General features: G+C 44.5%; 1 protein-coding gene across 1 annotated transcript; it reads left to right on the top strand.

The window, feature by feature from the left end:
• Nucleotides 1–123: 123 nt before the first annotated feature.
• DSTYK (dual serine/threonine and tyrosine protein kinase) lies at nucleotides 124–19,918 on the top strand. Its single transcript, XM_072356235.1, has 13 exons — nucleotides 124–458; nucleotides 5,787–6,172; nucleotides 11,025–11,688; nucleotides 13,671–13,945; nucleotides 14,279–14,362; nucleotides 14,950–15,126; nucleotides 15,359–15,488; nucleotides 15,742–15,898; nucleotides 16,405–16,537; nucleotides 16,847–16,960; nucleotides 17,427–17,541; nucleotides 17,862–17,996; nucleotides 18,908–19,918. Exons 1-13 carry the CDS (start codon nucleotides 239–241, stop codon nucleotides 19,093–19,095), a joined length of 2,778 nt encoding a protein of 925 aa, XP_072212336.1. The 5' UTR covers nucleotides 124–238; the 3' UTR covers nucleotides 19,096–19,918.
• Nucleotides 19,919–20,172: the final 254 nt, after the last annotated feature.

Below are 20,172 nucleotides of genomic sequence, written 5' to 3'. Positions count from 1 at the left end.
ATAAAGGTTCCGTGGGACGCGCAGCTCCGGTTCGCTCAGGCGCTACCCCGGAGGAGGAAAGCGGCGGCGGCTGGGGGTAGGGGAGGAGGGAGGGTGGGGGGTGGGGGGGTGGGAGAGAAGGAGGCCCGGCCGCCGTGGGGAGCGTCGTTCCCTTCGAAAGGGGCGGATAGGCCGCAGCCTGGCGGGGCCGGAGCGTCCCCCAGGGTGGGGAGGGGATAGCGGAACGGACCCGGAGGAGATGGAGGGTGAAGGAGCCCCTTCGTGGCGGGGTGGGCCCGGGGGGTTGATCCGAGAGCTGTGCCGTTCTTTCGGTCATTACAACCGGCACCTGGCGAGGCTTCAACACAACCTGCGAGAGACCAAGAAGTTCTTCCGCGACGTTAAATACTCCCAAGGGAACCTCTTCGCTTCGGGGGTGACGAGCGGTGAAGGGTCCCCGAGTGGAACGCGGGATGGAGGTGAGACGGGACGGGAGGCGGCTGGGCCTACACGGGCAGGGAGGCCTCGGTGTGGGGCCTGTGGGGGGTGCAGGGGGGGCTGAGGGGAAGAATGGGGCCTGGTGGGGTGGGCTGCTGGGGTTGGAGGGGGTAGGTTGTAGTTGGCTGTTATAAGGCTGTTATGGTGGGATGTGTGTGTGTGGGAGGGTGGTTTGGGAGGCTGTGTTGGTTTCTATGGCTCCCTGGAAAGTGGTTGGTGTGAGGTAGGGGTTGGCTTCTTGCAGGTGGCAGCAATCGGTCAAGAAGAGGTGGTGGCCTTATGTTGTGCCAGGGGAGGTTCTCTTGGATAGTGAGAGAAATCTCCGCTCTAAAAGAGCAGTCAGGCATTGGCACAGGCTGCCCAGGGAAGTGAAAGGCTCAGAACTGTGGATCTGTGGCAATGAGGGATATGAACCTGCAGAGATGGGTCGGAGTTGTGTTTGATGATCTTAGAGGCCTTTTTCAGCCTTTATAACCCCATGGTTTGGGAAGGCTTGTGGGCTGCAGCAGGTAGGTCAGGTGTGAGTGAGGGCTGGAAGGTGAGCTGTAGCCTATGTGGGGTTGGAAGCTGTGGGGTGGGGGCCAGCCAGGTGAGGCACTTTGAGCTGGTGGCTTTCAGAGTGTCCTACGTGCCTTGCCATTCATCTGCATTCATCTATAAGTGTTGACAAACATTCGTGCAGTTTTTGAGACCTCCTGCCTTGTGCAGAACCCTGTATTCCATAAGACTGTCTTGTGAGAAGAGTTCAGCGTGACATTAAATATATATAAAGATCTTCTTTATGCATTTCCAAATAGCTCATGAGTCATCTCTGTTGGCTACTTGTCCATGCTTGTCTTATGCTTGCCGTTCATATTTGAAAGTCTTGTTGAGCTTTTCTGTTGGTCTGTGTCCAAACAGAAAGTGTTCCATATGAACTTCTAGGATAGAAGTGAGCAGCTTGCTAAAGATCTAACTGGCGTGTGTTTGTTTATATATCTTTCAGTGACTTTAAGGAAGGAGGAACTGGCTCGTTTTGCTCTTTCTGTTGGTCTCAGTGCTCTTTGAATGGAGTGTTGAACAGGAGTTGTTTGGTTACTTATTGTAAAACGATGCCAGCCCAATATCAATTACACACTAAAACTCTGCTTGTAGAGCTTTGAAGATGTGTGTACATTATTAATTGAACATTCCTGACGTGTGATATGGATTTCACCAGATGTCCTGCCTGTTTCTGCCATGGAATGCTTAAAACCTGGCTTTCCAGCACTAACTTTGACCTGGTTTGACTTTACTGTTGTGTGAGTTACCAATTGGCCTTCAAGTAGCAGGACTTCAAGAAACACAGACTGCTTTGAACATGGTCGAACAGTAATGACAGTGTAGGCTGCGGGTTCAGGATTTCAGATAGCAGAGACTGTGTAACATTTACAACCCTTTGAAACCTTGGGCACTGATAGTGCTTATTGCTTTTGTGCATGGATAGACAGCTCTGAACGGAGGTTTTTTTTCTTGGAAGGTTTAGTTGAATTGTGTGTTTCCTGTACTCTCTGAAATGTAATGCTTACTTTCTCTGGTAATAAATGTTCTTCCCTTTCTAACATGGATTATTTGAAGTGTCAGAGGGTTTGCAGGACTCGGTTTACAACAGACTTCAGAATCATTTCGCCTAGAATTTGCCCTGCAAATGGTTTTGAAGTGAAAGTAATGTTGACTAAACAGTTCTCAAGTCTTTCTTTTTTGCAGTGCTGTGCAAAATGTTGGAGCGTGAAATAGGTAGGAAATGGGAAGTGAAATGGACAGGGCACTTGTTGCCTACAGCTGAAGGAGGAAAATAAACAGAGAAAGTAAACTGAGATGTCTTGGAAACAAAACAAATGTGTGAGGGTTTGCTTTTGAGACACCCGTGAAGCCGGTGTAAGAGTGGAGAAAGGTAAGTGCCCTTTGAATCAATAGAAATCAACAAGCTAAAGCACAGCCTGGGTAGTGCTGTCTGAAGGTAGCTCCAGGGATCTGCCAGGCTGGGCTCTGCCTACAGGTGAGCAGAGCAGCCAGGGCTGGGCAATGAGAAGGGCAACTTGTCCCACCTGCTTCTGCTTCAGGAGGATGACAGCAGTGTTGGTCAGGAGTGGATCATAGTGGTTCATATTAAGAAACAGCAGCCCTGCCTCTGTGCTGCTTGTCTTCTTCTTCATTCTGTGCTCAAAGGAATACCACCTCTTTAACCCAGGATCTGAGTTTACTCTGTGTGTATTTTGCTTTATTTCAGAAAGCAAGCTGAAATCTACCTTTTGTACATTTAACCACAGCACCCCAGCATTCTAGTTGGCAGCAGTGGTATCACCTTAATGTGTGCCTGTCTGGGGAAGAGACCTGGGCTTGATGGCCTAAAGTCTCTATGCATAAGTGTGTTTTGGAGGGGGTTGAATGTGTTAACCAAAGGTTTTTAGGAGAGTTTTTATCTGATCCTGTATTGACTCAGAGTATATATGCTGGTTAAAATGTGACTTCTCCCCATGCTGCTGTGACCCTCAGGGTTAGGGCTTGTATTGTGCTGGTGGGTATGTAAACATAAGGTGAGCTTTAAGGCTAGATAATGTATGGAGAGGTGATAATGGGGCTGTTTGAGAAGAAACTCCTTGCATAGGTCAGGGAAGCTCTGGTCAACGTGCTTTGAGTTGAGCAGAAGGTGAAACTTGCTGCTGGTGGTTCATGTAACAGAGTCTGTTAACAGTAAATCTTGTCATGGTCAAAGCATTCTGCAATGCATGGGCTGCCATGGAACTTGAGGAATGTGGAAGATCTCAGTGTCTGCAAGGAGTGCGAATGTGCCATCAGAAACACCACGAAGACAAATGAGACTGGAGATACAGGAGGGGAAGGATCAAGTGCTGAGGGCTTCTGCAGGTTTGCTAACTTCAACCTGAGCTTGTTTTGCCCATGAGTTTGTCTGAATTCTGTGCTAATTCCTGGTGAGAGACCTCCTTGTTTGTGGACAGGCTGCCTTTCATCACAGGGAGCTGAATGGGATGCACGCGCTTAGGGTCTCCCCCGCAGCTTTATTTTTGAAGTGCTCATCACATGTCTCCAAATGACACAGTTTCTGTCACGGATAGGAGATGCTCACACAGAGATGGGAACGTTGCTGCATCTCCTCAGAACATCTTAAATCTGCTTTTTTCTGTTAGTTCAGCACCACAGGAGGTTTTTTCCCTATGTTAGAGCTACCACCTACTAGGTAAACTATGAACTACGCTATGTCTTTACTGTATGTCTTGCTTTCATAAGCAGAAATAGCAGTAAGTTCTGTGCAATACAGAATCACAGAGCAATTGCTCCATGACTGGAGCTTGCTCCAAATTTGAGACCTTAAAGTCTTCGAGGGTGATATAATGTTAAATTCATTGCAGATTCTGACTGTAGCGAACTGACTTGGTGAAGAACTCAGGGAGGTTGTGTGTGTGAAGAGAAGAAAGATGTGGTATTTATCCATTCAGTGCTGCAATGACTTCAGCTGAACTGATGGATTTCAATTATCTCACTGGCAATAAGTACATGTAAATGCAAAGGCTGCCCAGAGCAAGGAGTGGGTGAAATCTGTCTGTTTCTTTTCTAAAAGCCAATGGAAGGAAGATTTTATGGCCAATGCAGCTCCTTCTGATTGTGTTTTCATGATATCTGAAGAGCGAGCTTGAATCCCAGCTGAAATTTCAGTAGGTGTAACTGGATCAAAGGGATCCTTTTCTTGTAGTTGAAGGCATAAATGTGCTACGTGTGGGTTTTCTTTGACTTCTCTTTGATGCATTGCTTGATTCTGTCCTCTGGTCACTTGATGTGGTCGCTCTGCTCTTGTTGTGTGTTTCAAGAGGCTTGTTTATCAGAGTTGTTAAAGAGTCCGACTTCAGCAAGTGATGCCTCCTTAACCTTTTGTAGGATTTCCTTGTGTCAGAGCACCCACTGTAAGGCCAACTGGGCTCACATGGTCCCTTGGTTTATGGGGCTCCTAATTTGGATTATTTTCACAGAGTGGAAAGTCATCAGAATGAGGTCTGGAATAACCGTTGGCTTTCATTTGGTTAGCCGTATTGAGGAAGTATCTTGGTACATCAAAGTGTCTTAGGGCTGGAGATGCTGAAACGTTGTTGGGTGCCGGAACATGACTCATTGCAATTCTTTTAATAGCCCTGGTGAAACAGGACCTTCCCCTATAAAATCCCCGCTGGTGCTTCTGTGCTATGTGAGCCCAGCTTCATGCCCTTCTTGTTGCTTTGTCCAATCTCAGGGCAGTCGTCCTTGTTTGTTGCTCTGAAATTTGGCTGTCGTGTTTAGGACTAAATTTGTTTTGCTTTTGGGTGCCATCTGCCTTCAGGTCTGGAAGAATGGGGCCTGTTCTTTGGCTGGGTGGAGCATCAGCTGATGGGGACTCATGAGACTGAAGGGCAGCAGATGTGGGGGGAAATTTGTTTGTATCCATTTCTTGGTGCAACCAGAATTGTTGTGTTGCTATGCGTAAGGTAACGCAAAGCTGCTTACACTTCAGCTTAGATGACTGAGCACGGGAAAAGCTGCGTTTAGTACTTCTGAAAGAATTCAGAAGCTCAATTCAATAGTGAGACTGTTTTCTCCAGCATTAACGTAGTAAGACAAATGCGACTATGGGCTAAGAAATCAAACAGCTTGGTTAGTGGGCTGTTGTAAGGATGCTTCCAATGGCAGATGGGGAAGGAGAGTAATTCCAGGGAGTTCTGGCTGCTCTGCAGGAGATGTTCAGCAGTTTCCTTTTACAGCAAAAACACTGTATGTAAAATTGGTAAGAATATCTGGCAAGGTCTGCTGGTTTAGTTCAGCTATATACATGACTCCCTTTGGATGGAAAGGAAAGACATGTTTCGTTAGGTGCAGTCAGAGAGCAAATCTGTTGCTTAATGTGTTTTTAGGCTGCATTGTTCTATACTGCAGTTGTCTTTAGCCCTTTGGTTGATTCAGCCTTGACAACTGTTTCCTCTTAGCTTTTAAGATCTACCATTCATCTTCCACCGCCCTGTTCAAGAGAGCTGTGTAAACTCTTTCTAGGGCAGTAGCTGGGGAGAGCAGAGCAAACCTGTTTTGTGACTTGCTATAAGTCAAACTGCTGCAGACCTCCATACTGACACAGTGAAAGTGCCAAATTGCTGATGTTAGCTCTAGGATACAAAAGCAAATGCTTGGTGCTCTGTGTGTTTAACTGGCTGTGGGGCAATGAGGTCTGAATGCTGGTGTTCAGCTGCCTTAGAGGTATGTGGCTTACTGTTCAGTCAACCTATTCTGACTCTGTTTGTACTCCATTTCAGGGCAGAACTTCATTTCCTTCCCTCGCCATGAGGAAGAGCACCTCCAGCAGACTGTGAGCTGGCACCCTTGCCTCCTCATTCTTGGCCAGAACTGTAATGCCAAATGCCAGTTACTCAACATACTGCTGGGTGAGAAGCTGCTGCCTACCACCAAAGTCAGCAGCGAGGAGAACTGTAAGAGGCGGCGGATCCGTTTCACGCATGGGACTCAAACACGGGTTAGTCTGGCACTTCCTGAGCAATATGAACTGGTCCATATGATGGCAGCCCACCGAGGGCACTGGGACACCATCCCTGAGGAGGACTTAGAGATCCGTGGGGACAGTGAAGATCCTGCTCATCGTATAGCGGAGCTGGAGGTCGTGCTGCCATACTCGCTGCTAAAGGTAACCGTGCGTCTGTGCACAATTGTCTTACTAAACAGAAGATGCTGTAAAACTTTGTGGTGAAACCATCAGTGGAGGTCAGTGATGTCAATGGAAGCTGGAGGTGTTAGGAACAAGGAGGTGGGAGTCTGTTTGCAGTGTTGTTTGCCATTGCTTGTACCTCCTCTTCACGTACCCGTGCTCCTGTCCTGGATGGGTTTGTTTGGTGTTTAGCAAATAGCTCTAAAGATGAGAGTTGCATATCATGCCTTTTTATAGCTTCCATAAGCTTTCTTTGAATTACAGATCTTATATTGAGCTGTTTTTACTGCAGTGTAATATACGTGGAACATTGTTTTGACTATCAAACATCCATAGTAGATTATTTATTCTTAAACATAAATTGCTTAAGTGCAAAGAATCTGATCTGTGTTCGTGCAAGTAAGAGTATAAACTTTGTTGTTGAACAGTGATCTATCAAGGTAACTTTTTTCTGGGGCATCTGAATTAAGGCATCATTTCAGCTAGGCACAAAGTGGAGACTCAGTCTGTTTTCCTCAGGCTGAGATGTTTTACAAACCCAGACTGCAGCTGAAGTGAAGCCTACCCTAATGACAGACACCAACAAGGCAGTGCTGTGTTGTGGGCTGTTTGTGGCCTCCCATACCCACTGAAAGAACAGAAGTGGTATTTGTAGATTGCAGATGAAGCATCAGCACCTTCCTGAAGAGCACCAGATCAGCTGCTGCAAAGTAAATGCCTGTTCTGGATCTGCATGTGGAATTTGCTGTTGCATGCGGACTATTTAGCTTTACATTTATTTTGCTTGTGTGTGCTTTTATGCATCAGCTCAGCCACGCTGCAGTTTACAACCCTCTCTACATTTATGTTTCTCATGTGAATGACAAAGATCCCTCTGTCTGGCTTTGGTTATATTTAGGACACTTAGATGAAAACAGCTACTCAGATTAATTTGAAAAGGGTTGGTGAAATAAAACCCTCTTCCAGCAGCAGGAGAAGGGAGGGTGAATCACAGCTAGCCTCAAGACTGAGTCAAAGGATTTCTTACATAAGTTTGAGGGGCTGAAAAAAAAAAAAAGAACAAAAATATTTTGTAAGGCTGACGGGAGGAGGTAGGTGTTTCAGCAGTGAATTGGGCTGGAGATAGCTCCCTGTTAACTTAATGGGGTCTGCTGTCCCAGAGAGAGGCTTGCCTTTTTCAGCCCTCTAGCTAATGTGTATTTTCCAGGTCTGTCTAACATGCACTAAGACAACTAAGTTTAAAAACCAAAGCCAACAACCAGCACAAGAACAGTTTGTTAAGGACACTGCTTCTGTAATTAGTGGATTTGATGTCTGGAATAGTAATGGATGAGGCTTTTTGGATGTTATCCAAAACTATGTCTGCAGAACTACTCCAAAAGGACTTCTGCTTTTTATTAGCTGTGAAATGAAGACTAGTAGCCTAATAACATTGTCATGCTTGACAATAACATGATATTCAGTACCATGTTGTTTGTGTGCTGCATTTGAAATCACATTCATTCTACATGATGGGGGCACTTATCTACCAGGAAAATACCACCAGGATCTGGGGAAAGCTGCTCAGCTTCTTAGACCTCAACATCTCTTATGACAAGACTTAATTGCACAGGCCAGCTTGGGCACCTAGATTGCATGCTGCTGTGTTGTGCATCCACTTAGTGCTGAATCATGGTGCAGATGCTTGCTAAATCAAATCTCATTAGCCACTGCTGTGGTGAAGGGTAAGTTATTTGTAAGTTGAGTGTCCGTATATATATATTTACATACCCATATAATGTACTTTATGATAAATTGAATATGAATGTATGCACTGTGAATGTAGCACCTTCAGTTTATTCTGCTTTATAATGTCTTGATATCCAGGTGCTCTTCTGTATTACTGAAGGATATCTGCATCAAATCACAGGGAGAAAAAAGGCTGAGGAGAAGGGAACTGAAAACTCCATTTCCTTGGGTAGTCTTCTGTGCAAATGCTGTGTTAATAGGTTTGTGAAGGTGGTTTTCCTGTAAGTGAGAAGGGAAGGAAAGCGTGGGAAAGGTGCTTTGTTCCTTGGGGATCTCTGTGTTCGGGAATGCATTTAGGTCATGGGGAATAATCCATCAGGCCAGACAGATTATTAGATTTACTGTGGAAGTAAACAGTTGGCTCTTTCTCTAAATCTTATCAGTTGTGCCTAGAAGCCCAAACAGACTTCTCCGAAGTATTGGTTTTCATCTGGGTGGTACGGCTGAATGAGAGGAGGGCGGCCAAGCTGGAAGCTTCCTTTTTTTTTAATTGCCTTCATTTTGCTTTGTGCTTCGTTCTACTTTCAGTCTCAGGCTTGGGAGGCTTTAGCCAGGGCTCGAAGGGAGAGAAGACATTTCAGCTGCTCTGACAAAGCTGGAAAATGAATAAGAAAGAAACACAGGGTGGTTTTGTGAACTGCAGCAGAACAACCGAATCTGAGTTTCTGTTGCATTTCTTAAGGTACTGTAGCAGTGATTCAGGTCATACTAATTGGTAGTTGTTAAAGTAGGAAAGAATGTGGTTACATAGCTGTGGGGTTGTAATTTTAGAGCACATCCTGCTTAAAATTTGGAAGAATGTGCCCTGATCTCCTCCTTGAGAGCATTTTGGGCTGTGGCATTAATACAGGAACATAGAAAGCTTCTGTGCTGGCTGAGTTCCTTCTATACAGCCTTGGATTACTTTGGGGTGTGCTGAAGTGCTCATCTTCTTCTGTTCATTTCCACTGGAATAACTGAGGGCAGAAGATCCTGAATACATCAGCAGCATGCAATTATTCTTCCCTCTTGTGGGATCTGTTCTCTGTTTCTAGTTTTGCTGGCTTGGCCACGCATCTTCTATAGGGGAAGAACACTTCTGCTCGGATTTGTTGCATGTGTTTGTCTTGCAGGTTCTCTTGAGTTGGCTCTTCCAGCAAAGGTTTAAAAGAAAACCACCACCACCAACAGAAAAAAAACCTCAAACCAAATTCAAAACAGAATCTGAGGGTATCTAAGTACCTCAGGTTAATAAAGAGGCTGTGGTTGCCATTCATGTGTAGTTAGCATGGTAACTGTCAGGCTGCAGTGATTCCCTTGCAAGGCACAGCTTTCAGATTGGCTCAGCATGAACACATGGTTGCCTTCCCTCATCATCTGCTTGGTGTAGGAGCTGGGGTGAGAATCTGACTGGTTTTTATTTTAACTTTCGGGACACAGGAGGTGGTGGCCATCCTGGCATTGCAGGTCTGAGCCTGTAGATGTACATATAGGGTGTCTGAAGGTGCTTTTTTGCATGGCTGTTGCACAATTCAACAGGTACAGATGTCATTACGTGAAGTGGAATAGCTTCAACTCTGTGTACACCGAGTGCTGAGTTGGGAAGCTGATGTTTAAAAGAGGGCCTTTTGGTTAAGGGAAATGGGAATGAAGTTACTTGACAGCAATCTTGTGCCTACAGCTCTGTCAGAAGCATTCAGGAATGTGACCTCATGAGAACCTGTTGAGGAATTTCAGGAATCCAGTGTGAGTCACAGGTTGTCCCATGTGGAAGACTTGATCCCCAGTAGTATGAGCCTGCATGAGCACCGTCTAAGCTTCTGTAAGGCATTAATTTAATGATAATAATAAAATGTTGCTAATGATCCTCAGAAAAGTCCGTGATGCCTCTATGGAAACAGAAGGCCCAGTTGCTTAGGCTGTGCTCTGCACTGTGTTGGTTTTCTCCCCGTCTCCTAGAGACAGCACTGGCTTCCTCCTTTGTTTGTGGCTGGCTGAGTCACGTCCTGGTGAGCATCACTGTGTCGCATCACTGTGTCGCATCCCTGTCTGTTCCAGCCCTTTGCTAGGCAGGTGTGAGCAGCCCAGAGTCCCAGCACCATAATGACTTCCTGTTATCACTGGGAGTAAGGGCTAGATGTGGTCAGGTTGTTCATCTTGGTAACTCTGGTGGAGGGGGGGAAAAAAAAACGATGGGAGAATTGTTAATTAGAGCCTGTTGTTGTGAGCTGGGAAGATGGCACTTCGGTTTGTCTTCAATTCAAAGCCTTCGATGTTTCTTTCCTCATTAAGTCAAGTCACACACAGAATTCTAACGCTGTTCTCAAATGCTTGCAGGTGTATGTTCTTCCTTTGTAAGGGAAGGAAGCAGGCCTTAAAAATGGCCTCTTTTAGTGAAATTAGTAAGAATGAATGCCAGCAGGAGCATGCAACCAAAGCACTAGAACTCTGGGCAGTAAGGGTATAAACAAATAAGATCTCTTATGTATTGGATAGATTTGAAGGATGTTATAAGCAAACTTATCACAGCCATCTGTTCCTCCTCCCCATCCTCTGGCTGCAAACTCTTTGCAATAGGTTGTTGTGCTGCCTGGCAGCAGTGGGTCATGTAATGCTTGTTGCTGTTGGAAGCTACACTGAAATCTGACAGCACAAATATCTCCTGGAAGAGCTGCAGATCACACAAGCATCAGTGGGAGGCTGAGAGTGTATTTAGTGGGGGAGGTTGCTGCAAAATGGAAATGGCATACACTAGAGAATAACTGCTATGCTGTGATAGTGGTTCCCAGGGAAGCTTGTTGTAAGTTTTGTTCTGGATCAGGCTAAAATGCAGATACTTGGTACACAAGCTTTGGAGGCAGCAGGCATTGATTCCAGACTGCATCCCTGCTGCTGTGCAGTTATTGGTATTACAGGCATGCTTGAAGCTGTGTAAGTCTTCTAAAGGGTGCAAATGTTTCTGTTTTGCACTTTGTGAATGAATTACAGTCCTTACTGCTAAAAAGGACCTGCACACAACTATCTTCTTTAACCTTCTATCTTCTTTAACCTTCTTACTTGTCAGGAGGTGGATATTGTGGTAGCACCATGTCGTGGATTCCAGTCTGCTGAAGCCACCTTGGGAGAGTACATCAACCAGGTCTTGCTTGTTGTCATCTTCGCCATCAGCGAGGCTGAACTTTCTTCATCAGATGAGAATGAACTACGTGAAATCAAAGAGAAATTCTCTTTGCCCATTTTCTTCTTCAAGGTGCCGGAGTCAGGAACTGAGCTGATCACTCCTAAAAAAACTGATAATGAAAAGTCCTCTCTTTACTGCCAGCTGATAGATTTGGAGTACCTGAGCACCAACCACTGCAGCTGTGGGGCACCCAGCCCTGATGCTGATGCCCAAAGCATGCTGGTGGAGCAGCTGGAGAAGCTCCGTCTCTTAAGCACTTTTTCCAGGCAGGTGCTGCAGAAGCATCTCGTGGAAGCAGCCACCAGTTTAAATGAGGTTCACTGCCGCTGCCTCAACATCTTCATCAACCAGGCTTTTGACATGCAGCGGGACCTGCAGATCACACCCAAGAGGCTGGAGTATACCCGCAGGAAGGAGAACGAGCTCTATGAGTCTCTGATGAACATTGCCAACCGCAAGCAAGAGGAGATGAAGGACATGATCATAGAGACTCTTAGCAATATGAAAGAAGAGCTCTTGGAAGATGCTGCTAATATGGAATTCAAAGGTAAACTGCTTGCGTGAGAGTGATTGGAGCAAAGTAGTTGGGGGAGGTGTTAATCAAAGGTGATGGAGTAACAGTTGCTGTCTGCTATGGGGGTAGCTGATAGGAGTCTAGACTTTGTGAGCCAGTTCAGACCTAGTACACAAAGGGTTTATTTCTGTAGTATCTCCTGAATAGAAAGCACTGCTCCCAGATTTGAGGCTGGAAAATATGAAGTTTTATATTTCTTATGAAACAGGCACTTTGTTCCATTCTAGCTTGCTGGGTAGGATGTTTTATTTGCTTTCATTCCCTGTTCTGCAGAAGAAGAAAATGTCTCAACTTCAGAAAGTGCGTTGGGACTTGGGAATAGGTCTGTCCTAAGGTAAAAAGTTGAATTTTAACTTTGAAGACTTGATTTTTGTTGTTTTTTGCTTGATTTCTTTGAGAGATCTTCATTAGACTTTGGAGTATAGAAGCTCCTAAAATGAAACCCTTTCAAATAGGTAAGGTTTTCCTTCAAAAGCTTTAATGTACTGTTCTCCTGAGGCTGTACTTGGCCTTTGGTGTGTGCTTTTGGGAAATGTGGGAGTTCTCACTGCATCTTACAGTACCTGAGGCTCCAAGAAAAGGGGAAAATAGGCTGGGAGAGAACACAGATGTGTGTAAGCTGTGTGAGGGGTGAGGTGTGCTATCCAAATCTTGTCTCTGGGAATACAGGGCTTGTCATAGACTTCAAAGGGACAATTTGTAGATTGATGCTCTACAGCTTTTTTTTTTTTCCTCTTCTGCTTACCGAGCAGGGGCTTAATGTAACGATCATTTCCCTTCAAAGGAAAAGCAGTTCACTGGGCTGATAAGGAAAGAGGGTTTTTTTCTTTACTCCAAGTCAAAAAATAACTCTAGGCTATTGACGTAGAATTTGAGTGATCTGATGAGATGCGAGAGGCCAAAACTCCAGACAAAATAGGTCAAAGCAAAGTTATCTGACTTTCCAACTGGAATGTTATGTCCTGGGAGGAAGAGGAGGAATGAAGAATTGTTTATCCTTTGGGTTAGGATGTGGATATTTGTGCTTCTAGAGGTGGGAAATGGATGAGATCTTCCCTGTTTCTTGAAATGTTTGCTTTGCAGCGCTCGTGTGAAAATGTCCTCCTCAAAGAGCTTGTTCTGACTGCAACATGAAGTTATTTGCATTCCGGAAGGGAAAAAAAGAAAAGGCATGTGCTTAAATGTACAGTGTGTTAATTCTCTCTATTTAATGATGCTATTACTCCGTAGATAGGCAAAAATCATTTCTGGTCTTCTGTTTGTCCCATTAGAAGTGATACCCACCTATGCAGAGTTGAAGCACAGTGCAAGCTAAAGCACTGGCTTCCTTGTTTATATACACAAATAACCAACCGTGGTATTCACTTGAGAGTGAAGCATCTTATTGGCTCTCAGTGGTATCTTAGGAGGATGGTGTTACTTTGAGGAGCTAATGCCATCTGCTGATCACCGCTTGGTTTTTAGTCTAGACTGCTGGCCAAAATCCAGAGACAAATCTTCCATTCTTCATAGTAATGTGATACTGTTCGGCCTGGTTACAGTGCAAGGATGGTGGTTGCTCTGTATTTGTTTAAAAATACCAAGTGCTGATCAACCTTTTTCAAGGGTAGAGGAGAGAAAATATCACATAACCACCATTACTTTCTAACATCTAATATCCAGCAGTGCTTATTGCTTGCAGAGTGGATTGGAAGAGTCTCCTGACTTCTCTGTTGTTTCTTTCTATAACTTTATAATGCTACTGGCTTCAGGTTACATTATCTGGGTCTGAAGCAAGTGATGTACCTCTGTAGGAGTAGAGCAGTGGGAAAAAAGTACCTTTGGAGCAGAAGCTGCCTGGAGTGGTTGTTGTGCTGTAGCTCTTTTGCAAAGCATTCACAGCAGCACTCTGCAGCCCTTGTTGCAATGGAGATATGCTGAGTACAAAAGATGCCTCTTTCTTTTCTTCCATGCAGATATCATAATTCCTGAGAATGGGGAACCTGTGAGCTCCAAGGACATAAAGTGTTGTATTAAACAAATTCAGGAACTGATTATTTCTCGGTTAAACCAAGCAGTTGCCAACAAGTTAATTAGTTCGGTGGACTATCTGCGAGAGAGCTTTGTAGGGACTCTGGAGAGATGCCTGAAGAGCCTGGAGGAGTCCTGGGAGGTTTCAGTACATCCTGCAAGGAGTTTGGAGAAGTCAAAGGATGGTTCTGTACATATCACAAGCAATTATCTCAAGCAGGTATGGCTGGCATATAGAACACTAGGATGTTCCAGCTCTTTTACTCTCACACAGGGTGGGAGGAAGTGGAGAGATTGGAGGAACGCAGCTTTGTGATGCCTGATGGGGTCTGGTGTTATTAAGGGAGATGTTAAAACTTGGTTCTTAAATTGTCTCTTGCAGGCCTAGCACTTAGCCTTTGTAAATCTATATAAAGTAATTAACTTGCAGCCCAGAAACACTTAATGAGCTTGATTCGAATTGTTAATTTTTTAATAAGTGAATTCCATCCTTTATTTTCTCATTTTTATTGTGAGCAAAGCTTGCAGAGTTCATCTTTCCCCTGCTTTCCAGATACTGAATGCAGCCTATCATGTTGAAGTCACATTCCACTCTGGCTCAACCGTAACCAGGATGCTGTGGGAACAGATCAAACAGGTTCGGGCATCTCTATTACTCTTAGTAAGCATTATTGTGTAGTGAGATATTTTGCTCCAAAAAACACTTGAATGTGTCTGGCTGCCCTCTAAATTTAGACTTTGGGCACGTGCCTTGGACAGCTATGGCTTTCTCTTTGCTCTGTGTGTATAGTTTATTCCTGGGAATGCTAATATTTAATTTAAAGCAAATGCCTCTTTCATATTGTTTCCTTCTGTTCTGAAACAGCAAAAGGAATGAAGAGTATTTTAAAACATTTGCTGCTCATAGTTTGGATAATTGCTTTGGTTTTTCTTGTGTATCTTGTTTGTTTTCTAGTCTTGATTCAGTTCAATTTGCTGTTCTCCATCTAAGCAGGCAAGGCTGCCTTGGGTCTTTGTTTTAGACTTGTCTTAAAGCATGCATACTTCACAAGTCCCTGCTCTAATAGCTGTCAGTGACCCATGCTGCCTTCTCTCTTGTATGGATTCCTTGTATGGATGACTGAAATTGACTTATTCCCAAATAGTTGTGATGTGAACTGAGTGGTAACAAACCTCCAGATTTGTTTTGCTTATTTCTCTACCCTTTTCCTTGTTTTTAACTAGATAATCCAGCGGATTACATGGGTCAGCCCACCTGCCATCACCAGTGACTGGAAGAGGAAAGTTGCTCAGGATGCTATTGAGAGCCTCAGTGCATCCAAATTAGCCAAGAGCATTTGCAGCCAGTTCAGGACCAGGCTAAACAGTTCCCATGAGGCTTTTGCAGCTTCCCTGCGGCAGGTGAGTATGAGGAGCTGTTAAGGGGAGCTTTCCAAGCAATGCACAAAACAAGGAGATTTTTAATTGTTAAAAGGGTAATTTGTGCAGTTAATACTGCTGTTCTGTAGGTGAATGTCATAGAGCTGATGTGAGTGTCCTATTTTTAGAGATACTTTAAGGAGGATCCTCGACCCTATTACACTAGGGCTTTAGACCAGGCAGGATGACAGTGCATGTGTGATATCTCTTACAGTTAGAAGATGGCCATTCTGGCAGGCTGGAGAAAACAGAAGATCTGTGGCTGAAGGTGAGGAAGGATCATGCCCCTCGGCTAGCACGACTGTCTTTAGAGAGCAGGTCCCTCCAGGATGTGCTGTTACATGGTGAGCAATGAGTTCTGTTCTGTGCCTTCCTACTTCTGAAGCAGTCAGTGGGTGTAAAGGGGTGGGAGGCATGTTTTGCTTTGCACTGAAGTACTTCAGTGAGCCTCCATCTGACATGTACTGAGTACCTTGAATTGTGCAGCTCCTAGGCTGTGAAAAGCTCTGGCCTGCCAGCCTGAGAGCGTGCTTTGCATGTGGTAGGAAGGAGTAAACATGCTTTGATTTCTGATTAAAAGGATATTATGCCTTACAGGCAAACCAAAGTTGGGCCGTGAGCTGGGCCGAGGACAGTACGGCGTGGTCTATCTGTGTGACAGCTGGGGAGGGCATTTCCCCTGTGCACTGAAATCTGTTGTTCCTCCAGATGAGAAGCACTGGAATGACCTTGCACTTGAGTTTCACTATATGAGGTATGTTTCACAAGTTGCCTTTCTCGTTCCATATGGATGTCCTTAAATTCACTGCTGTTCACATAGGCAGAACCTTGTTTGCTATTTTTCTACCTTGCACTCAGTGCATTGCCCTTGTGAAATGCTAAGCTGCAGTTTCTAGCAGATACAAGACAGCTTTTCAGTGTCTATGCAAAAATGGGACAGGCACAGAATGGTGGGCAGGCAAAGCTCTTTCCTGTCTTAATCTGATTCCCTGGTATCTGCACTGTCAAGTGCTTGCTGATTTTCAGAGTTAATTAGAATTAATGGAGTATGACAGCAAGCAGTTCTTTCTCCTGACTTCTGGTGTTGAATCAGTCCTTTTTCAGTCTTTGTCCCCACTAAAGTAACTGACCTACTGTATCTTACTTCTGTCGTACTGAAGCTACAGCTATTGGTCACTTTTCCTTTAGAAGGTGAGGACTGACTTGGGCTGGAGGGAAGGATGTAAGAATGATCACCTTTCTGTGCTCAACCTCCTCTAGGTCTCTGCAGTCACACGAGCGGCTCGTGCATCTCCATGGCTCCGTGATAGATTATGGCTATGGAGGAGGTTCCAGCATTGCTGTCTTACTGATAATGGAACGGTTGCACAGAGACCTCTATACAGGACTAAAGGTAACAGCAGTCTATGTGTGTATGCCTTTTTATGTGCTCATTAATAAAAGCATGATGTGGCTGCAGCAACTTTCCTACTGGTGTGCAGAGGTGGTAAACAAGACTCCTGGTTCTCAGCCTGGTAAATCTATTGCTTTGGGAGAGTAGTAACAGTAGCTCCTGTTGTTTCTGTTGCTGGAATTATCATATTTTTTCAAGAGGGCGACCTTGCAAGAGTTGAAAGAGTTGGATTTCGGTATTTTCTTGGTAAATAAGAGTAAGCATAACTTCCTCTTGTAGGAATCAAGTCTGTGTGTGTTTATTCTGCAGGCTGGGCTAGAATTAGAAACACGATTACAGATTGCCTTGGATGTGGTTGAAGGAATCCGTTATCTTCACAGTCAAGGACTTGTGCACCGGGATATCAAGCTTAAGAATGTCTTGGTAAGGAAAGCTTTTGTGTCTGTGTAATTCCAAAGTCTTTTTGGACTCCCTTTAAGCAGGAGGGGAAGCATGCTGTAAAAGCCATAGCTTAGTTCATAAAGAATCATTTAACTTGAGATATCATTAGCAACAACTGGCCTTGTATAGTGGGGTTTCCCTAGCTCAGTTTCAGTCAGTGCACAGGAAAGGGAGTGGTGGAGTTTCACCTCCTGAAGCGTGAGCTAACAGTAGGACTTCCATTTCTTAGCCTTATTAAACCCAAACCGCACCCTATGAAGACAAGTGAAGGCATGCTTCCTTACTAAGCTTACCTAGGTAATGTTCATGAGCAGCCAAGCAATCAGGGAAACCTCCTTAAGGACAAATATTCAATCCTTCAAACACCAATGGAAACCATAATATTAAAAAGCAGTAACAAAACTGACGATTGTAATTGTCGGCTGTCTGTCTGTGAATTCTTCTACAGCTTGACAAAAAGAATCGAGCCAAAATCACTGACTTGGGGTTCTGCAAACCAGAAGCCATGATGTCTGGCAGTATCGTAGGCACTCCTATTCATATGGCTCCTGAGCTTTTTACAGGTATGCTCACTGTCTGAATCCACTGCTGTCTCACTCTGGCTGAACTAATCTATCAACCTTCCCATGAAGGGAAAGATAATAGATTAAATAATCAGAAGGCTGCTTGCTTACAGTGCACAGTGTGTGTTGGGTTTTGTGCATCTCAAATCTTCGCTCCCATGAAAGAGGGGCGAACTGTCTGATTCAGAAGCTTTATTGAAGTGGCTAAAACTCGTGTAATTGGAAAGTTAAGTTGCATTTAATTAGGAAAACATTATTCATGTGGTTCTCACTACTAACACTGATGTTTGCCCTGCTGATGAAGTCTATTTTTGTCACAGGAAAATATGATAACTCCGTGGATGTTTATGCATTTGGCATTTTGTTTTGGTACATTTGTTCGGGACACGTGAAGCTGCCAGAGGCTTTTGAGAGATGTGCAAGCAAAGATCACCTTTGGAACAACGTCAGAAGAGGTATGAATGGCTTACGTTGAACTCTCTTGTGTGAAGCTTTGTGCTTGTGTAAAATTTGGGAGGAGATGAGGAAATAGTGTTTATGCTTTTGTAACTGGAAGGTAAGAATGCAAGTGGTGTTGTCACCGACTGTTTAAAGATTGACATTTGTCTTATTAAACTTGGACATGTGCTACTGAAAACCCAACAGAAATCAACGGGGATGAAATGAACAGGCTTTCAGTTGGCACTGTGGCAAGAAGGTGGTTGTGCTAACTAACAAACCACATAAACCCTGTGCAATATTTATGATGTAAGCTGGATCCTAGAATTAGCCAACCACAGTGTGATCCCTTAAAGAATGCTTGATCTCTTGCAGTTTCTGGAGCCCTTGGTGATCTTCATGTTCACATATTTAATATGCAGTATGCTGGGAAGGCTCTCATAGGGTTGGATGTTAAGTGAAAGATTGGCCGTTGTTCCCCAGAATCTGAACTTACTCTCACCTATAGGCTTAGCACAGAACTGTATGCTGGGGTAGCTTCACCCTTAATGCTGCACGACAGTATCAGAATGCTGTACTGCTTTGTGTCCTGAGTTGCTGTCCATATAATCTCTCCCCTTCTCATGTGAAAAAGATTAATTCAGATGAGTGAGTTTTGTATTTGGTCAAAAGGCTTCATTCACTGCTGCTTCTCGAGAACTTGCTCCCTAAAATACCATCAAGAGTGTATTTGGGGGAGGGGGGGAGCAAGGGGGAGGAGGAATTGAGTGGGGAGAGTGTTCTTTGCTCCTAAGTAATCATGAAGAGGAGGCTGCAGTGACATTGAACACATTGGCTATCGTTTGGAAGGGATGCACCGAAGTAATGGACATCAGACAGAGCTGCTGTCCTATGTGATGGTGACTGGGGGTCCCTTTCTGTTTCCCAGGAGTTCGCCCAGAGCGCCTTCCTGTGTTTGACGAGGAATGCTGGCAGTTGATGGAAGCCTGTTGGGATGGAGATTCCTCCCAGCGCCCTCTCCTGGGGATTGTCCAACCTATGCTGCAGGGGATCATGGACAGGCTGTGCAAGTTGAGTTCTGAGCACCCAAATAAGGGGTTGGATGACTCTACTTGAAAAGGAAGCACAGAAGGATTTTTTAATTGTGGGAGAATTCTGAACCCCTAACTCTGCAGATGGCTTCTTCAGATGCAGCTCTTTGTGGCTAACATGAGTGGGACAGGTAATAGCAACCAGAAGATTGCTCGTAGAGGTGAGACCTTAGGGATGTTCCATCTCGAGCAGCAGCTAGAGACATCTCCCCAGCACACCCCATTGATGCTAGTTACCCTGCTGCAGCTTTTATTATGGAGTTGTGCGAGTATGATGGAAAAAGAAATCCACTCCCCTGAACCAAAAGGGATTTTTGCCAATCCCACGCAAACACCAATCAAACAAAAGCATCTTGTGTGTTTGGGTAGCATCTGTGTTGCTAGGAATCGATCGTGACAGCCTTTACTGAGTAAAGTAATAGCTCTCTTCCCATGAACTGATGGCCCTCGGCGGCCTTTGGTTCACACATAACTCTATCCCAATCACTTAGAGATTGGCATCAATTACAGTGCGGTCAGAGGAAAGAGAAAGTAGAGGCTTTAGGCTAGAAGGTGTTGTTCAGAAGCTAAGAGGATCTGTATCTGTATTAGCTTTGTGCAACACTGAAAATGTTTACATTGACAGGAGCAAAGCTTCCATGTTTTACCTAAGGGGGATTATCTACTGTTCCACTGCAGTTAAAAGACCCCAAGTTATAAGCTATTTATCTCTTATTTACCCTTCACCTCTTACTTCTATAAACAAGCTCTTTTCTGGTAGTTTTGGTTCATAATAGTTACCTGAATGTCTGAAGAAACCCGACCTTTCTTTTTTTGCAGTCTTCTGATAAGATGGAAGACTGCTCAGATGGCAAAGCACAGAAACTTGAAGTCATTACATCTAATGACTGTCCGATTCGTTTTAATTACATTTGGGGTTTGAATTAGTTGTGATGGCAAAGACAGTTTTAAATGGTACTAACTATGACAGACTTCTTTCATTTTAAATAAGGTTTTCTTCAGCTTTTAGAGAATTTTCACGTGCTTGGTGAGATCATAGTCAAGGGAAAACAGGTCATGCATTCTTCCTCAGTAGCTTGTGTGTTGCGTCCATTCATCTGAT

This window comes from Excalfactoria chinensis, chromosome 23, assembly GCF_039878825.1.
Source record: "Excalfactoria chinensis isolate bCotChi1 chromosome 23, bCotChi1.hap2, whole genome shotgun sequence".
Classification (NCBI taxonomy): Eukaryota; Metazoa; Chordata; class Aves; order Galliformes; family Phasianidae; genus Excalfactoria; species Excalfactoria chinensis.
The sequence above is the reverse complement of the archived record's forward strand: the minus strand, read 5'-3'. Positions and strand labels throughout refer to the sequence as shown.